This window comes from Lepus europaeus, chromosome 6 (genome assembly GCF_033115175.1).
Source record: "Lepus europaeus isolate LE1 chromosome 6, mLepTim1.pri, whole genome shotgun sequence".
Classification (NCBI taxonomy): domain Eukaryota; kingdom Metazoa; phylum Chordata; class Mammalia; order Lagomorpha; family Leporidae; genus Lepus; species Lepus europaeus.
This window is the reverse complement of record NC_084832.1, coordinates 97,687,152-97,707,138: the sequence shown is the minus strand read 5'-3', so window position 1 is coordinate 97,707,138 and position 19,987 is coordinate 97,687,152. Positions and strand designations below refer to the sequence as shown.

At 47.6% G+C, this 19,987-nt stretch overlaps 1 protein-coding gene across 4 annotated transcripts in view; it reads left to right on the top strand.

Moving 5' to 3' along the window:
* The window catches only part of LOC133761807 (solute carrier family 2, facilitated glucose transporter member 3), a 95,875-nt gene extending 83,830 nt beyond the window's left edge, over positions 1 to 12,045 (top strand). For all 4 annotated transcript variants that reach the window (XM_062194659.1, XM_062194660.1, XM_062194658.1 and 1 more), the window contains 9 exons: positions 721 to 813; positions 1,575 to 1,735; positions 3,661 to 3,901; positions 4,196 to 4,358; positions 4,507 to 4,694; positions 7,728 to 7,832; positions 8,185 to 8,286; positions 8,713 to 8,916; positions 9,692 to 12,045. In XM_062194659.1, the coding sequence (XP_062050643.1) occupies positions 721 to 813; positions 1,575 to 1,735; positions 3,661 to 3,901; positions 4,196 to 4,358; positions 4,507 to 4,694; positions 7,728 to 7,832; positions 8,185 to 8,286; positions 8,713 to 8,916; positions 9,692 to 9,907 (1,473 nt within the window). In that variant the 3' untranslated portion in view covers positions 9,908 to 12,045. The remainder of the gene's footprint in view (positions 1 to 720; positions 814 to 1,574; positions 1,736 to 3,660; positions 3,902 to 4,195; positions 4,359 to 4,506; positions 4,695 to 7,727; positions 7,833 to 8,184; positions 8,287 to 8,712; positions 8,917 to 9,691) is intronic.
* Positions 12,046 to 19,987: the final 7,942 nt, after the last annotated feature.

Here is a 19,987-nt window from a genome sequence, read left to right as displayed (position 1 = left end):
GGCGGCGCGGGGTGCGTGGAGCAGACACCCGGAGCAGGCCTGTGGAGAAGGCACGGCCGGCCCCCTGCACCCCGCTTCTGTGCAGGGTAGTGCACCCAGCTGTTAGCAAAATGGTCAAGTCTTAGAATTTTTTTTTAACTTGACTATGTCCAACAGGACTTTTTAAAAAACTTATTTTTGAAAGGCACAATTATAAAGAGGTCGTCCACCAACTGTTTCACTCCCCAGATGGCTGTAACAGCCAGCACTGGCCAGGCCAGGCTGAAGCCAGGAACCAGGAACTCCATCCAGGTCTCCCACGAGGATGGCAAGGGCCCAAGCACTTGGGCCATCTTTTCGCCATTTTCCCAGGCACATTAACAGTGACCTGGATTGGAGGTGGAGTCACTGAGGCCACACTGGCCCCAATTCCTAGTTCTTGTGCACAATTCTGTGTTTACATAGACCTGGTGCAGGCTTTTTTTTTTTTTTTTTTTGTGCTTCCGAGCAGGCTAACCCCAGTTTCTCTTAACATTCCTTCCCAAATTTTCTTACCGCTTTCCCCAAGATAATGTCATGCTCTCTTTCGGTACAACTGCAGATAAGCTCAGTCATTACCTATGCCTCAAGGCTTTTGTCCTCATAGGTCATGTTTTCCTAATACAGCTCCACAATTAATAAGACAGTAATCAACCAAAGGTTTTAAGGGCTTTCTCTCCTCCCCCTGTCCTCTTCCTCCAGGTCACCCCATACCTGATCTTTGCCACCACGGTGGCCGCCATCGGCTCTTTCCAGTTCGGCTACAACACTGGAGTCATCAATGCTCCTGAGACGGTGAGTACCAGGCAAAGAGGCTTAGGATTTGGAATAGGAATGTTGGTCCTTGTACTTTTTTTTTTTTTTGACAGAGTTAGAGAGAGACAGAGAAATGTCTTCCTCCCATTGGTTCACCCCCCAAATGGCCGCTACGGCCGGTGCGCTGCACCTATCCGAAGCCAGGATCCTCCTGGTCTTCCATGCAGGTGCAGGGCCCAAGCACTTGGGCCATCCTCCACTGCCCTCCCAGGCCACAGCAGAGAGCTGGACTGGAAGAGGAGCAACCGGGACAGAATCCGGCGCCCCAACCAGGACTAGAACCTGGGGTACCGGCGCCGCAAGCAGAGGATTAGCCTAGTGAGCTGCGACGCCGGCCAGTCCTTGTATTTTAAGTAGAGTTTCAAGAATTCAAAATTTAAGAGAAACTAATATTGCTAGGGAAGCCTGGATAAGTCATTTAATCAAAGCAAAAACACTTCATTGACTAGCCTGGCCCCTGCCGGTTTTCTACCCTGTCTCACTGAATCGTGAATACTCCCACTGTTATCCCTTAGGAGTTCCTTACAAGGAAGGGTTGGGGTGCTTAGAAGTCTGGGTCAACAGTAAACGTCAGTGCTGCCATCTATTGGGATGTTTTAGGATTTTCCCAGCCAGTGACCTGTTTCTTCCACTCCATTGCTATGATTCTCTGCCTTTTAAAGGGGATGATCTTCCTAAGATTTGTCTCTTTGCATACAGCTGTAACATTCTGTCCTCCCATCAACCATTTTGTTTTCCAGATCATAAGGGACTTCCTCAACTACACGTTGGATGAGAAGTTGGATGAGCTTCCCAGCAGGCTGCTGCTCACGAACCTTTGGTCCTTGTCTGTGGCCATCTTCTCTGTTGGGGGCATGATTGGCTCGTTTTCTGTTGGACTCTTCGTCAACCGCTTTGGCAGGTATTGGCCAGCGACTAATGGGGCAGGGAGCAGGTTCTACCAGTTTCCTGGAGGAAAACTGTGGAAAACTAGGACGTGACAGGAGTGATGCGTTTGAATGAGAACATCTCAAATTCTAATCACAGGAAACCCTGAATGTAACAGTCCTTGCTTGTAGCTCTACCACCCTGCATGGCCTCTCAAGAGATGGGCCATGTGGGTCACTGGGCTTTGCACTCCATCATAGGCTAGTTCAGAGTGATTTTTCTGGGGAAGTCAACTGTGGAGTTTGCTCCATACAAAACGTTCTTTCTTTGAAAGGTCAGAAATTGTTTCTAAACTAATTGGGGATTTTTGTGCAAGTGTTTTCACTGATGGATAGGAGAAAACTTTTGTGATCCTTGATCTGTGACAAATGTGAATAATGGTCAAATAACTGAAGTTAGCAACCCTCCCTCCTCACCCAAGAAAGACTAGAACTTTCTCAAAGCCCCAGTGCCAGGCCACACCCAAGTCAACTAAATGAGCATCTCTGGAGGTTGGAGCCACGTGTGGACTTTTCAGAGCTCCCTAGGGAATTCCAGTGGGCTATTGAGGTTGAGAATTGTGACTGAAGAACGTGGTGCTGGTTCTTCCTTGTGCCTGTGGTAGTGTTTTGGTGGCCATCTTTTATTTCTGCCAGCTGTGACAATGGCTGTATCTCATATTTGTCACAGAAATACCGTGGCTTATCACTTTATGCTATTTATTGATTTTAACTGTTAATGCCATCATTACCAGTTAGCCGAGAGGAGAGCTGACAGTGACTACATTTTGGATATAATTTTCTGTGATGTAGAACGATGTTTGTCCGAAATAATCACCTTGATAGTGGTGGTGCTATCTGAGCAGCTACGCTGTAGCTGCAGAAGATGAGCACTGCTCAGGAAGTGTTCTCCACTGCCTTCCTGCTCCGGCTGTACAGATCTGCCCAGAGCATGGTTCTCACCCTTGAACTTGGATCAGATTTCCTGGAGGGCATTGCAGAACACATTCCTGAGCTCTGTCCCCCAGAATCAGACCTGATCATTGAGTACCTCTGGGTGAGGTTGGCAAGCTCTTGATTCCTGCACATTTCTAGCCAGTGTTGTTCATCTGGGGACAAAACTTTGAGAACTACTGGCCTAAAGTGGTTGCTACAGCTGGAACTTGTAGAAAGAACCTGAAGTTCTCTGCTGCAGTTTTTTGCATGAAAAGGCATAAGAACTATTGATTCATGTTATTGCAATACAAATTTAAAGACAGAACAACAAACACTTGTTCACTCAAAATGGCTGCAACAGCCAGGGTTGGGATAGACCAAAGCCAGAAACCAGGAGTTCCTGGTCTCCCACATGGGTGGCAGGGACCCAAACACTTGGTTATCCACTTGCCTTCCCAAGCGCTGGGAGTGAGATAGTGGTGAAGCAGCTTGAGACTCCATGGGCTGCTGGTGTAGCAAGCTGCAGCTTATCCACCCTGTTATAATAGCAGCCTGGAAAAAAGGGAAAAAAAGTTTAAGATTTGTTCATTTTATTTGAAAGGCAGAGGTACAGAGAGAGGGAAAGGTACAGATAGAGATCTTTTGGTGCTGGTTCACTCGCCGCACAGATGCAATGGCCAAGGCTGGGCCAGGCTGAATCCAGGAGCCTAGAACTCCATCCACGCCTCCCACCTGGGCGGCAGGGGCCCAAGTACTGACCGTATATTCTGCTGCGTTCCCGGGCACGTTAGCAGGAAGCCGGGATTTGAACCGGCACTCTAGAGGTGCCGTTATCACAGGTGCTGGCTTTACCCACAATGCCACAACACTGGCCCCCACAAATTTAAAAGTGAAGTTCCTCACAGGGGCCCAGAGAAGAGAAGGATAATGAGGAATGGACGCTCTCCCCTTGTTCACCTCACTTTGTCTTTGCTTAACCCCACAGGCGCAATTCAATGCTCATTGTCAACCTATTGGCTGTGATCGGTGGCTGCCTCATGGGGTTCTGTAAAATATCCGAGTCAGTGGAAATGCTGATCCTGGGCCGCTTGGTTATCGGCGTCTTCTGCGGACTCTGCACAGGTTTTGTACCCATGTACATTGGAGAGATCTCGCCCACTGCTCTGCGAGGGGCCTTTGGCACGCTCAACCAGCTGGGCATCGTCGTCGGGATTCTGGTGGCTCAGGTGTGCTAGAACTTTTGATACTTAATGAGCAGTGGTTTCATGGCTCTCGAAATGACGTCATAGTAAAGCACTCCAGAGTGTTTGGCATACGTTGAATTATATTTGTTTGTAGTTTTCCAATATTTATTGTAGTTCACAGACTATAGAAGCTTAAAAAAAAAACAGCTGGATAGAGAAAGGGAAACAGATATGGTGTGTTTGTGTGGGAAGAGAATGATTTTCTGAACTTTTTCTTAAGTGAATTTATGACCTATCAGGTGTAGGGTTTATGCATTACCTCTGTCTGCTTTCTAGATCTTTGGTCTGGAAATCATCTTGGGATCTGAAGTGCTCTGGCCGGTGCTGTTGGGCTTCACCATCATCCCAGCCATTCTGCAAAGTGCCGCCCTTCCGTTTTGCCCTGAGAGTCCTCGATTCTTGCTCATTAACAAGAAGGAAGAGGACCGGGCCAAGCAGAGTGAGTATCTTGGGCACCTTGCTATTGGAATCTTAGGGTTAACAGGTCTTCTCATCTCCTGTGGCTCCTCTTCATCTGACGTAGAGGAAGAAGCGGTTGGGGCCAGCACACTGTCCTTACTGACCTTTCTCCTTGTCCTCGCCTACAGTCCTGCAGCGGCTGTGGGGCACCCAGGATGTGGCCCAGGACATCCAGGAGATGAAGGATGAGAGTGCCAGGATGGCCCAGGAGAAGCAAGTCACGGTGCTGGAGCTCTTCAGGGCCCCCAGCTACCGGCAGCCCATCATCATCTCCATCGTGTTGCAGCTCTCGCAGCAGCTCTCGGGCATCAATGCTGTGAGTGTTCCCTCGGGTGGCAGAGGCCTTCCTGCGGTCTATCTTACCTGGGGAGTCGTGAAAATGTGTTAGGAACGGGGTTGGGGTTCCAAAATGGTTGTGCCGAGAATGAACTTGGAGCTTCTAATTCCATTTTCCACAAACATTTTGAAGTCCTCGCTTACAGTCTAAAGGCTACCTTCACAATGCTTGCCGTGTAGCAGGGGCCACATAGAAAACGTCGATCATCCAAGTTTCGATTAGATTTTGTTTTATTTCTGTGCTACACATTTTGCATGTGGAAAATGGCAGAGTATGTAAAATGAGAAATTTAAGTCATCTGTAGTCTTGAGACAACGGTTAACATGTATACTCTCCCAGATGACTTTTTTTTAATAGATAAGCATCACACGTTCTCTTTTTGTCACTCATTTTTTAGATCTGCTCTCTTTAACTTTCAGCTGCCTTACGTGATGGCATCTGATAATGTAGGCCATCCAGCCTAAGTAGATCTGAGAATGTATACATCCTAGCTTTTCCCCCAGAACTTTATAGTCCATAATCAATGTAAGACCCTCGAAGACATTTAGTGATCAATTAGTGAGTGAAAAAGTGGGAGGCAAAAATGGAAGCTAAGATAGGGCATGCAGCCCTCGCATTCTCTATCGGTAACAAACAGCTTCCTGCTTTTCAGTGTGGGTTGTGAGAAGAGAGGGTATTGCCGATGGTTCTTATCCATCTAGGGATAAAACACCTGGATATGAAGACTGCCCTACTCGACCTCTTCACTGGTTTACTGGCCTGTGCCCTGCAGTTTTCTGTCAGCCTTTAGTCACTGTCATTAAATCATCTTTTAAAAGAAAAGCTCTTGTTGCTCAAAATAATCAGTTGATTTTTGGCCTTTTCTCCTGCTTAGCACACTGGAAGGACGCTTGTGTCTGAAGGAGCAGAGTTTGAAAAATAGCCCAAATGACTTTTTTAAAGAAAAATTTAATTATTTGATAAGCAGTGCACCCAGTGTGCCACCTGGGTTTTACAGGCCTCACCCCGTCCTAATCTTACAAAGCAGGATAAGAAAAACACTGCAAATGACAGAGGAGCACCCTCCAGGGACAGACTTTTCCCACTTCAAAATAATTCGTTATTGTTGGACTAAGATGGCTCCCAGTTTAGTCATTGAGCAGATTTTGCCATGTGTACATCCTAACCCAAAGCCACAGGCACTGGAATTATAGGCCAGGAGTCTGTATCACACGTAAGGGGCCTAGAAGTTATTTGTAAAATGTAAATCTGGGGACCAGCATCGTGGCGCAGCAGGACAGCCCACCCCTTGCCATCTAGGAGTGCCAGTTCCAGTCCTGGCTGTTGTGTTTCCAATCCAGCTGCCTGGGGAAAGCAGCAGCAGATAGCCCAAGTACCTGAGCCCCTGTCCCCTACATGGGAGGCCTGGGCAGAGTTCCAGGCTTCTGGTTTCAGCCTGGCCCAAATAAATTTCTTAAAAAAAAAAAAAAAAAAAAAACCTGACACAAAGTAGGCTTAGAAATCGCCTTTCCACCTCCCTTTGAGGATTGTTTTCTGACTTCCTTGATAGTCGATACCTTGTAGAGTAAACTGCTTCCAGTGAGATGACATAGGCATTAGCTTACCTAGTTTGGCACTAGATAGGACGCTTGCTTTAAATGAGCATATATATGTTAGGTTTTTTTTTTTTTTTTTAAGATTTATTTATTAGAAAGAGTTACATTGAGGAGAGGCAGAGAGAGAGAGAGAGAGGTCTTCCATCTGCTGGTTCACTCCCCAGTTGGCCGCATCAGCTGGAGCTGGGCCGATCCAAAGCCAGGATCCAGGAGCTCCTGTGTCTCCCACGCAGGTGCAAGGGCTCAAGGACTTGGGCCATCTTCTACTGCTTTCCCAGGCCATAGCAGAGAGCTAGATCGGAAGTGGAGTAGCCAGGTCTCGAACTGGCGCCCATATGGGATGCCAGTGCTTCAGGCCAGGGTGTTAATCCACTTTGCCACAGCGCCAGCCCCTGTTAGGTTTTGAATATACAACTTGTTTAATTTGAAAGGCAAAGAGGATGGTTATAGCCAAATGGGTGGCTGTATCAGCTAAGGCTGGGCCAGGCTGAAGCCAGGAACTGGGACCTCCATCCAGATCTCCGTGTGGGCAGCCAGGGACCTGGGCCGTCATCTGCTGCCTCCCAGAGTGCACATTAGCAGCAAGCTGGACAGAAACACAGGCACAGCTTGAGCCTAAGCACTCTGAGTGGCTGAGCTGAACACTGGCCCATACACATGTTTTATAAGGAAGAGAATTGGCATATTTTTTCACTGCTGGTTTTAACTGTTGAAATGTCTATACCAGCAGACCTTGTGTGGTCATAAAATATTATTGGATTTTAGCAGTCTTAACTAGCTACAATGAGGATAACAGTGTCTCAGTTTCAAAAAGTACAACTAATTTTATTTTAGAAAATACAAGCATAACGTAGTTTCCATCTTGGGCACTAGGGATTTGAAGTTAGCTCTTGAGAAGGTAAAGTCTAATGTAGAAGCATGTATTATTCATAAAGACTGAGAAACATGTCTAAAAAGACAGATAACTCTGGGTGACACAATAAACTCCTGAACAGAGCCTGGATGATCTAGATAATGTTTTCTTATGTCTGTCTGCCTCGAAAAAGAGAGGCAGAGAGGAAATGAAAAATAGACAAGAACTGAGCAGGCTAAGATTATTCAGTTTCTGTCAAATTGCGACATCATGTGCTTATCAATGTCTTGAGAGTTGGAGGAAGAGATCCATCAGAAAAGCATGTGGAAGGACTTGAACCTGTGTGTAAATTAATAAAGTAGGCATAGGAAGAGTAATGTGGCAGTGGGGATAAGCAGTCAGAAAAAAATGGAACTGAGTTATTAGACATGAGAAGAATTAGAGAGATGACAAGGTAATCAATCCTAGGAGGGAAACCTTACCCCCTGAAACCTTTAGTTTCTATGTTGAGAGTTTAACTGGCGCCCACAGAGGGGTCAAAGGTGCCTCTTTGTTTCCTGCTAGGTGTTCTATTACTCGACGGGGATCTTCAAGGATGCAGGTGTTAAGGAGCCCATCTATGCCACCATCGGCGCTGGGGTTGTCAATACTATCTTCACTATCGTTTCCGTAAGTTGGATGGTTTGATTTCTTTTGGGGGAAAAGAAGAGAGGAATTCTTGCTCCAAATGTCTGAAGATGGATTGCATCAACCTCCCTACCACTACACCCTTTTGGTTAATTGTTTATTGGGAAAAAGAATAAACTGAATGATGGGTGTATACATAGCTTTCACTCTTCCAGTAAATATGGACTGGAAGGGAAAGGGGGAAGTATAGAAGGACTTTATAGAATGTTTTAAACTTGGAATTGGAGAAGGGGAGGTATGGGTTGAATAAGATTCTTGCTGTTGGTAAGGCAGATTGCAAGTAGCTCATTGTATTTTCAGGAATAGAATACAGAAGTGCTGTTCTTCTTTTTAGGTGTTTCTGGTGGAAAGGGCTGGCAGGAGAACTCTACATCTGATCGGCCTTGGGGGCATGGCTCTGTGTTCTGTGCTCATGACCGTGTCCTTGTTGTTGAAGGTGAGTGCTTTTGGAGTGAAGGCAGGGCAGGGAAGCAGGAGAGACTCTGGGACATGGTGTGGGTTGGGTTGTTGAAATTGGAGATCACTGATAAAGTCAAATTTAAGAGAAGCGAGATAACCCAGAATTTTAAGAGATAGGTAACTTGTTATGATCCTTACATGTACGTAACACTGTAGCTTATGAGATACATTATCTACATCAGTTGCGATCCCACTTTACAGATGACACAGTCTCAGTGCAAAATAACATGTGAGATCACATAGTTAGCATGCAAAGATCCGTGGCATTTGACCCCAAGTCCAGCAAGTGCATCATGCCACAGGGCGGAAGGGCTCACTGTGCCCTCAAGTGCTCACATCTGGACAGTGGGGTCCCAGGCTCGTGCCGTCTTAAACTAACTTTCCTCTGTTCTCCATCTTACAGGATAAATATGACACAATGAGCCTAGTGTGTATTGCTGCCATCTTGATCTACGTGGCCTTCTTTGAAATCGGACCAGGTCCCATCCCCTGGTTTATTGTGGCTGAACTCTTTAGCCAGGGACCGCGCCCAGCTGCCATGGCAGTGGCTGGTTGTTCCAACTGGACCTCCAACTTTTTGGTTGGACTGCTCTTCCCCTCAGCTGCCGTAAGTAAATGAGAACCCAACTCAGCTTCTGAAAACCAGCCCACCTAGGCCAGAACGTCTAAGACAAGACGTAACAATAATAAGAGTTACTGACTCCAGCTTTAAGCCAAGCTTCACCTCTCATTTTCAAAAACATGCAAAACAAAAGTCTGGAAGTGGTGGGGAGGGAGTACAAGCTGGAAACTTAAAAGAAGGGACCACTAGTCTGAGATAGTGAAGGAATGGTTTGCCTCGATACAGAAGGGCAATGATAAGCCTCAGAGGATTCCAGACCAATAATGTAAATCCATAATTTGAACTGGCATTAATAATGGCTTAGTGACCTCAAGACTCACTAAACTTAGGATGTTAGCAAGTCGGGTATGTTCAGATATAAACTGACCGAGAGCTGATTTGTTAGATAAAGCTGCTGGACAGTGGACATCTAGAATGCATTTCCTATTCTCGTGAGTCTTCAGAAACCCATAAAATAGATTTGTTAAATACATACATAATTACATTTGTTATTGTTAGTGTTAAAAATACACTAATCCAAAATCATGAACTACTCAGTAGGCGTTTAGGAGCAGGAAAGGGATGGCACAAGGAGCATCACAGAGTAACTATGGGAAGTTAGCAATGGAGTCACAGGTGGATCTCGGAAGAAGCCTCACTCTTCAATCAGTGAGGATGGGTTCAGGCTGGAAGCCTGTTGGAAATGTAAATAGGAAGCAGGTTTGAGCTTGGCACCTGCTGGAGTCTGTATCAACTCTCCTTTTTTGTTTTCTCCCTCTAGTACTATCTAGGAGCCTACGTTTTCGTCATCTTTGCCATCTTCCTCATCATCTTCTTTATCTTCACCTTCTTCAAAGTTCCTGAGACCCGAGGCAGGACTTTTGAGGATATCACACGGGCCTTTGAAGGGCAGGCTGCGGAAGCCAATAAATTGGGGAAGGGTCCCACGATGGAGATGAACAGCATCCAGCCTGTTGAGACCACCACCCATGTCTAAGTTGCGCCTCCTTCCACCTCCCTCCCAACACGGAAAAGCAACCTCTCCCTGAGCGGAGGAGAGACCTCATCAGGATGAACCCGGGACTGCTTCTGAATGCTGCTATTTGATTCCTTTTTCATCCCACACACCCCATAGGCACTCAGATGACCCAATGCAGGGAGTAGTTGGATCTCCAATGGCTTTTTAAACGTTTCATTTCTTGGACATTCATTTCAGGAGGGATTGGCTGCTTGGTGTGTGACAACTTTTCCAGGTCTCCCTCCCTTAGGTTCTAATACTTAATATTGTCTCACCAGGGCTTATAGGGGAGTAAGTAGGGGTGCAGTTCCCCCAACCTCAGACTTAGCAGATAGCAGACAGAGGAGGGTGTGGAGGGCCGAGGGCGGGGACTAGACGAGAACACCTTCCTCACTTCCATGCAGCTTGACACAGCAAAGTAACTTGAGTTTTATTTATTTTATCTTCTGGTTTTATTGCATAAATATTTATTTTTTTAAGTGTGAAGTAATTTTACCAAAGAATGCAAACATAAGGAAATTCAGGTTAGAGGGAGGCATTTGAAGAGAGGTTGTAGGGTAGAAGACTTGACTCTGGAGAGGTCCAGGTGCAACAGGAAGGGAAGAATTTCAGGGAGAAAACATCGTTCATTCTTGGGTAGACGATGTGGTGCCTGAGGCTTGTGAGTTGCCTCTTAACAATTTCTGTCCTTGGCGTAAAGGAAACGCCTAAGTTTTATTTCTGAGAAAGGTTATGTGCCTGTCTAAACAAAAAAAGCTACTGATTTCCTTTAGAACTTTTATCTTTAATATTATAGTTTATATATAGCATTACTTGAAATTTAGTATTGTCACTAAGATGGGCACTGTAGTTAATGGCGGTTGATGGGTTCTAATTTTGGGTGGATCCGGAGAAGGGAAGGTGATTGTAGAAATCCCCACTCCTCACTGGGCCAAATAACTCCTTCCCCTCATAGTGGACCCCCGTGTCTATGGCCATCCCACCACCTCACTGGGAGAGAGCCTTCCAAATAAGAAAACTAAAGTAGTTCTTGGTAGAGGTTCAGTATTTCTCCATTATTTGTTCTTTAAGAGATTTAGGTGTTGGTCTTTATTTTGTTTCAACCTGTAGCTTTAAAGGAATTCAGAGGAGAATGATGATAGCCAATGTAGATTTTGTAACCTCAGCTCTGGGAGAGGAATTTTCCTGAACGATTATTACCCAGTGTAAGTGTGTTGTTTAGGGTCATGGCATGCTTGTCTGTCTGTTCCATGTCAAGGTACACCTGGGGGACTTGAGTCTTCACGTAGGCCACATCTGAAATAGTATGAGTGAAGGTGCAGTGTAGCCCACACTTGAGAGTATGAATGTATGTGCACTGTCACTTTGCTCGGGGTAGAAGTAGTTTATTGATGATTTGTTTCCTTTGTTCCTATAGTCTCCTTTTGGATAGAATATACTAAAAAGCGCATCCTTAGACATGTAAATAACACTGCCTCTGCTGGCTACCTTTTTCTGTTAGAGAAGGGGACGGAGAACTTTTTTTTCTTGAGGTGGAGGGTGGAGGGCTCCACCTCACTCCAGATTCCAACAGCAGGAGTGTGAGATCAGGGCATTTGGGTGGGGACCCTGATTATAGGGAGAGAGGGAGGCACCCATTGATAGGGATAAGAAACAAATTAGAGAACAGCCGAGAGGGTGAGAGCTGAGGGACTTGCTCCTGCCACAGGTCGTGTGCACACCCACGGTCGACCTAGTTTCCCAGGGCTTCTATACAAAGAGATTGGACCCTGAAGACACCCTCTCTTCCCTTCTCAATGGTTGCTTCATCTCCCCCTCTTTGGTGCTTAAACATCTCAGACCCCTAACAAAACCCTAGCCGAGCACAGTATTTCAGTTCTCATCATTCCCTGTGGTCGTTGAGCCTTTGGATGAGATCTGCTTTGACTGTGAGATGGGGCTCTGTGGGAGAGGGTGGCACCTCCACCTGCACCTCTGCCTCTGGCTCTTCAGACAAGTGGTTGGCAGTAATGCAAGGTGGAATGTTTTCCCCACATCTCAGTGACCAGGTTGTGCATATTTCCATATGAATTTTTCTATTAATGTTACTGTGGTTGTTTTGAAATAAAAATTCTGAAAGTACCTATTACATAGACTCATTTTTTTTTCCCCTCGTCCTTGTAACAACAGTCAGCTTTAAATCCTGGGTTGGGGTGGGCACAGTAGTTATGACACTGCATGAGAGCCATACTGAAGTGCCATGTTCAAATTCACCTCCACTTAACAATTTCTTTCAGGACCGGCACCATGGCTCACTTGGTTAATCCTCCGCCTGTGGCACCAGCATCCCATATGGGCACTGGGTTCTAGTCCCAGTTGCTCCTCTTCCAGTCCAGCTCTCTGCTGTGGCCCCGGAGGGCAGTGGAGGATGGCCCAAGTGCTTGGGCCCCTGCACCCGCATGGGAGACCAGGAGGAAGCACCTGGCACCTGGCCGTAGCGGCCACTTAGGGGGTGAACCAGCGGAAGGAAGACCTTTCTGTCTCACTGTCTATAACTCTACCTGTCAAACAAGCAAAAAAGAACAATTTTTTTTTTTCTTAGATTTCTTTGAGAGCAGAGTTACTGAGCAAGAGAGGGAGAGACAGGGGTCTTCCATCTGCTGGTTCACTCCCCAAATGGCTACAATTGACCTGAGCTGGGCCAGGTAGAAGCCAGGAACCAGGAGCTTCCAGGTCTCCCAAAGACTTGGGCCGTCCTCTTCCACTTTCCCAGCCACATTAGCAGGGAGCTGGATAAGAAGCAGAGCAGCGGGGACTCGAACTGCTGCGCATATGTGATGGTTTTACCCACTATGCCACAGTGCCGGCCCTGTGCCTCCACTTCTGATCTAGCCTCCTGCTCATACAACTGGGAAGGCAGCAGATGATGCCCAAGGACTTGGGTCTCCCACCTATGTGAGAGACCTGAATTGAGTTTCGGACTATTGGTTTTGACCTGACCCAACCCTCGCTATTATGAGCATTTATGGAAGAAACCAGCGGATGGAAGATTTCTCTGTGTGCCTCTGTCCTCTCTACTTTTAAAATGAAATGAAAGGGGTTGGCACTGTGGCTTGGCAGGTAAAGCTGGCGCTTGCAATGCCGGCATCCATGTGGGCACCAGTTCAAATCCCGGCTGCTCCACTTGCAATCCAGCTCTCTGCTATGGCCTGGGAAAGCAGTAGAAGATGGCCCAAGTCCTTGAGCCCCTGCACCCAGATGGGAAAACCCAGAGGAAGCTCCAGGCTTCTGGCTTCCAGCCATTATGGCCAATTGGAGAGTGAACCAGCAGGTAGAAGACCTCACTCACTCTCTGCCTCGCCTCTGTGTTAACTCTGACTTTCAAATAAATATTTTTTAAAAATGAAATGAAAATAAATAAATCCTGGCTTGACTACTCAGTACCTACTCAGTGACTGAACAAGTTAAGTGTCTCATACATGCAAAAATAGTAATACTTGCATATTATGGAGTGTAAGTGAAAAACTTCATTGTGGCTTTTCATACTAACTAAATTGTGCTGCTTTCTTTCCCCGGAGAGAATTAACTGTTTTCTGTTTTTCTCTCATTCTTTTCTACTTCCTTACTTCTCCAGTCATTTTGAAATTCATCCTACATGTGTCATGGGAGTTATATGACGGCCATCACTGGCCTACTTAAAAACCCATCAAGAGCTCCCAACCCAACTACAGAAAGAGCTTAAACTCCCTAGTGGATCATATAACCCCCCAGGGCAAGATCCCATCAGTGTTTGACTTGGACTTAACCATTTGTTTATCTCCTGTTTGTACCACTTAACCCACTAACTAGTGCATTCACTCCTACCTTCATGTCATTAAGTTCCTATACCTATGACTATTCCGAGTGGTGGCCTATTTCCTCCTTAGTTAATGTGTGAGCTCTATTAGGCCTTATTTCCAAAACATGCCTCGCACTGTGGTCCTGTATGTTTTATTTGTTTCATTTTTGAAGATTTATTTACTAGGGCCGGCGCTGTGGCACAGCAGGTTAAAGCCCTGGCCTGAAGCGCCAGCATCCCATATGGGCCCTGGTTCTAGTCCCGGCTGCTCCTCTACTGATCCAGCTCTCTGCTATGGCCTGGAAAAGCAGCAGAAGATGGCCCAAGTCCTTGGGCCCCTGCACCCACGTGGGAGAGCCGGAGGAGGCTCCTGGCTCCTAGTTTTAGATTGGCACAGCTCCAGCCGTTGTAGCCATCTGGGGAGTGAACCAGCGTATGGAAGACCTCTCTTTGTCTCTACCTCTCTCTGTAACTCTTTCAAATAAATAAATCTTTAAAAAAAAAAAAAAATTTATTGCCGGCGCCGTGGCTCAACAGGCTAATCCTCCGCCTTGCGGCGCCGGCACACCGGGTTCTAGTCCCGGTTGGGGCGCTGGATTCTGTCCCAGTTGCCCCTCTTCCAGGCCAGCTCTCTGCTGTGGCCTGGGAGTGCAGTGGGGGATGGCCCAAGTGCTTGGGGCCTGCACCCGCATGGGAGACCAGGAGAAGCACCTGGCTCCTGCCTGTGGATCAGCGCGGTGCGCTGGCCATGGCGGCCATTGGAGGGTGAACCAATGGCAAAAGGAAGACCTTTCTGTCTCTCTCTCTCTCACTGTCCATTCTGCCTGTCAAAAAATTTTAAAAAATAAAATAAAAAATAAATTTAAAAACAATTTATTTATTAACTTTAAATGTAGTTAGTGATCTTCCATCTGCTGGTTCAGTCCCTAAATGGCCGCAACGGCCTGGGCTGGGCCAAGCCAAAGCCAGAATCTTGGCCATCTTCTGCCGCCCTCCCTGGAGAATTAGCTGACAGCCGTACTGATAGTGGAGCAGCTAGGACTCGGAACTGGAGCTCGTTTGGGATACCAGCATCACAGGCGACAGCTCACTCAGCTGTACCACAACACTGGCCCAGCCCTGTGTATTTCAGAGGGAATGAAAAGATAAAAAACACCCCCTGTGTGTCCCAAAAGAGCCTCAGTGAACACATCACTCATTCGATAACTGTTCATTGCATGAGCTCTCTTTTACACTTGTGCTTTCATATAATTTATTCTCCACATGACCGAAGTGATCTTTAGAATCAGATCATGTCACTCCTCTGCCTCAAGTCTTCCAATAACATTTTTTTCTTTTTTTCTTTATTTAAAGACAGAGTTACAGAGAGAGAGAATCTTCCATCCCCGGTTCATGTCCCAAATAGCTGCAACAGCCAGGGCTTGGCCAGGCTGAAGCCAGGAGTCATGAACTCCATCTGGGTCTCCTAAGTAGGTTGCAGGAGCCCAAGCATCCTCTGCTATCTTCCCAGGCACATAAGCAGGGAGCTAAATCAGGTGGTGCAGCCAGGACTCAACCTGGCATCTACATGGGATACCAGCATCACAGGCAGCAGCCTAACCCGCTGCACCACCATTCCGGTTCCATTCAATAACTTTTTTATTTATTTATTTTTTTAGATTTGTTTATTTATTTGAAAGGCGAAGTCACGGAGAGGCACAGAGAGGGAGAGAGATCTTCCATCCACTGGTTCACTCCACAAGTGGCCATAACAGCCAGAGCTGAGCCAATCCGAAGCCACAAGCTTCTTCCATGTCTCCCACATGGGTGCAGGGGCCCAAGGACTTGGGCCATCTTCTACTCCTTCCCAGGCCATAGTAAAGAGCTGGATCAGAAGTGGAGCAGCCAGGCCTCAAACCAGCACCCAAATGGGATGCCAGCACTGCAGATGGTGACCTTACCCGCTAGGCACTTCAGTAACATTTTAACCCTCCAAATGATATGCAAGGTCCTTTACCACACCCAGTGAACCAGGTGGCTATTCGCCCTAGTATAGTTTTTAGTAAACTGCTTTCCTCCATTCTCAGAACTGTCTTGCCTGTAAGTTAGTCAACCTACCTGCAAGGCGTGCCTCTTCAACGTCATCCTCTGTTACTCCTTGCTGAGTGCAGTCAAGCACCACTGGGCTTTCAGGTGCTCACATCAAGGTTCTTTACGCCTGTCCCTTTGTGCTTAAAATGTTCCGCCTTGAAGTTTTGCACAGCTGGGTCTATCTTGGCAGGCCATAGTTAATGTCTCTGTAGAACATAAACTCCATAAATGCAAGTACCTTGTCTGTCTTGTTCATGCCTAGAACATTGCCTGAAGTAATTAAGTGTAACTGCCTGGGCCCTATTAGAAGACAGAAACCACACATTCTTTTAAAGTGGGGAAGTTTATTGTAAAGAACATAAAGATAGGCCGGCGCCGTGGCTTAACAGGCTAATCCTCCGCCTTGGGGCGCCGGCACACCGGGTTCTAGTCCCGGTTGGGGCACCGGATTCTATCCCGGTTGCCCCTCTTCCAGACCAGCTCTCTGCTGTGGCCCAGGAAGGCAGTGGAGGATGGCCCACGTCCTTGGGTGCTGCACCCACATGGGAGACCAGAAGCACCTGGCTCCTGGCTTTGGATCAGCGAGACGCGCCAGCTGCAGCGGCCATTGGAGGGTGAACCAACGGCAAAAAGGAAGACCTTTCTCTCTGTCTCTCTCTCACTATCCACTCTGCCTGTTTAAAACAAAACAAAACAAAACAAAAACATAAAGATATAGTCAAAGGTACCAAAAAGTTATAAGAACTTGGGCCAGCATTGTGGTGTAGCGGGTAAAGCTGCCACCTGTGGTGTTGCCAGCTTCCCATATGGGTGTCAATTCAAGTCCCAGTTTCTCTACTTCTGATTCAGCTCCCTGCTAATGTGCCTGGGCCCCTGCCATCCACATGGGAGATCTGGAAGAAGCTCCTGGCTTCTAGCTTTGGCTTGGCCCAGCCCCAGCCTTTGCAGCCATGGGGCAGTAAACCAATGGATGGGAGACCTCTCTGTCTCTCCCTCTCTCTAACTCTGCCTTTCAAATCAATAAATTTGTTTTTTACGATTTACCTACTTGAATGGTAGAGTTCAGAGAAAGAGAGAGAGAGGCAGAGATAGGGAAATTAACAGGGAGGTGGATTGGAAATGGAGCAGCCAGGACTCGAACCAGCATCCTTATGGGATGCTAGCGCTTTAGGCAGTGGTTTAACAGGTTAAGCCATAACACTGGCCCTTTAAATAAAACTTAAAAAAAAAAAAAAAAAAGAACTCAGTATCCTGGGGCTGAGAGTGATTATCCAAGGAAGGGCAAACTTGGAGGGAAGCTGCCTCTATCTCCACACAACGAGTTTAGATGATACTGAAGCAGGTAGAGGGCCGGCGCCGTGGCTTAACAGGCTAATCCTCCGCCTTGCGGCGCCAGCACACCGGGTTCTAGTCCCGGTTGGGGCGCCGGATTCTATCCCGGTTGCCCCTCTTCCAGGCCAGCTCTCTGCTATGGCCCGGGAAGGCAGTGGAGGATGGCCCAAGTCCTTGGGCCCTGCACCCGCATGGGAGACCAGGAGAAGCACCTGGCTCCTGGCTTCGGATCAGCGCGATGCGCCGGCCGCAGCGGCCATTGGAGGGTGAACCAGCGGCAAAAAGGAAGACCTTTCTCTCTGTCTCTCTCTCTCTCTCACTATCCACTCTGCCTGTCAAACAAACAAAAAAGAAGGTAGAGGTGCAATCCACTGACCAGCAGAGAAATGTGGTGGTCTGTCCAGGGTATAGCTGGTGTGAAGTCCCCAGATACAGCTCTGAAAGCAAGACAGAGAGCTGCTGGCCGCCGTGCAGGTGGAAGGCCTGCTTGGTGGTGTTGCAGTGGAAAGTGAGCTCTGGGCAGGGTACTCCCCAGCTCCCTTACAAGTTTGTCCCTTCTTGGATAATTGTCCCCAGCCCCAAGATACTCTACTGAGGATTTTATCTTTTTTTTTTTTTTTCTCAAGGTTTATGTATTTGAATGGCAGAGTTACAGAGCGGGCATTACTGAATGCGCTCACCTTCACTGCTGACCTACAGCGTAGCCACTGGAGCCAGCGAGAGAATTCGCCTTGCTCAAAATATTCTCCCAGTACCAACCACTGAAACATCACTGTGCTCAACGCTCTAAAAAAAGAAATACTTAAAGGCAGTCCAGCCATTAAAAGGCAGACACTGCAGGGTGAATCTGGAGCTGACAAACGGTAAATTGCTAACTGCACAGTAAGTGCTGGGCAGCTGGATGGAGCACAGGGGTCCCGTGGGAACTTCCCCCTTCCACACCTGCCAAAGCTGCAGCCTTTAGATAAAGCTCATGCCAAAATGTGCTGCTTTGTTTTGTCTGTGGGACCAAAAGTGTTTGTTGCAGAATTTTTTTTTAAAGATTTATTTATTGGGGCCAGCACCGTGGCTCACTTGGTTAATCTTCTGCCTGCGGCGCTGGCATCCCATTTGGGCGCCGGGTTCTAGTCCTGGCTGCTCCTCTTCCAGTCCAGCTCTCTGCTGTGGCTTGGGAAGGCAGTGGAGGATGGCCCAAGTGCTTGGGCCCTTGCACCCGCATCGGAGACCAGGAGGAAGCACCTGGCTCCTGGCTTCAGATCGGTGCAGCGTGCTGGCCGTAGTGGCCATTTGTGGGGTGAACCAATAGAAGGAAGACCTTTCTTTCTGTCTCTCTCTCTCACTGTCTAACTCTGCCTATCAAATAAAGAAGAAAAAAAAAAGATTTATTTATTTATTTGAAAGTCAAAGTTACACAGAGAGAGGCGGGGAGGGGGGGGTCTTCCATCCTCTGGCTCACTCCCCAAATGGCCGAGATGGCCAGAGCTGCGCCGATCCGAAGCCTGGAGCCAGGAGGTTCCTCTGGGTCTCCCACACGAGTGCAAGGGGCCCAAGCACCTGGGCCATCTTCTACTGCCTTCCCAGGCCATAGCAGAGAGCTGGATTGGAAGTGGAGCAGCCAGGACTTGAATCGGCACCCATATGGGATACTGGCACTGCAGGCAGTAGCTTTACCCACTACGCCACAGTGCCGGACCCTGTTGCAGAATTTTGGCCAACATTACAGTTGACCCCAGTTGAGGTTGGGCTGTGGTTCCCTTGCCCAGGGCTAGGAAAAGTAAGGCAGGAAATGTAGAGAGAAGACCCCAGCCAAGAGTGTCAGAGCAACAAGGTAATGACATGGCCTGAGCCATAAGGCTCTGGGCGCCCCCACATCCCCCTCTGTCACCACAGAGAAACTTTGAGCTGTGGATACTCAAAAAATGGCACCAAAAATCACCTGGGAAGAAATGTATTGCGTCAGTCAAGCCGCTAGTCCCACCAAACGTCTACCTTCCTCCTTCACGGGAGGCCTGACTGACTGGGTAGCACAATTCAGACCCTGCAAAAGGCGGCAGGCACCCTCGGCCATGCGGGGACCACCTTTGCTGCAGAGACTGGGCAGCTACGGAGACCCGTCACTGTGTGTTGCTCACCATCGATCGCTAAGCCATTGCTTTGACACGCCCGGGACCCAGTAAACCTTCAAATGCAGGTAAGTGAATTCAGGTGCCCTTCCTGGACTGCGCTAAGCTTTGTGACTTAATTGATTGAGCTGAATCCTCTGAATTGGGACAGCGTAAAACACAAGTCTAATTTGTGTGTGTGTGTACAGGAGGAAACTGAGGCCCAGTAGGTGACTGGTTTCCCGAGCAATCACTAGCCAAGCTGGAACTGGCGCCTTCACCTGCAGATCAGGTGCTCAGTGATCGGACTTCCATGAAGGAGCCAGGTAGGGATGAGGGTGCCAGTTTGTAGTACGTGCTTTTTACCAAAATGTTATCAAATTTTTAATCTTTCTCCAGTTCAAATGGAAGGGTGCTCTTGTACTTTAAGGTTGTGTTTTTACTGTAAGAGGGACTGTTTTGTCTCATTAGGAACAATTTATGCTTCCTTATCTGTGAGCCATTTGTAAATCTCACAGGAGAGGTACTTTGAAAAGGATATGTCTAGGGCGCCTGCACTGTAGGCCAAGTCGCCACCTGTAGCACCCACCGGCATCTCATATGGGCACTGGTTCATGTCCAATCCAGCTCTCTGCCAATGGCCTGGGAAAGAAGTAGAAGATGGCCCAAGTCCTTGGGCCCCTATACCCAAGTGGGAGACCCAGAAGAAGCTCCTGGCTCCTGGCTTCAGAATGGCTC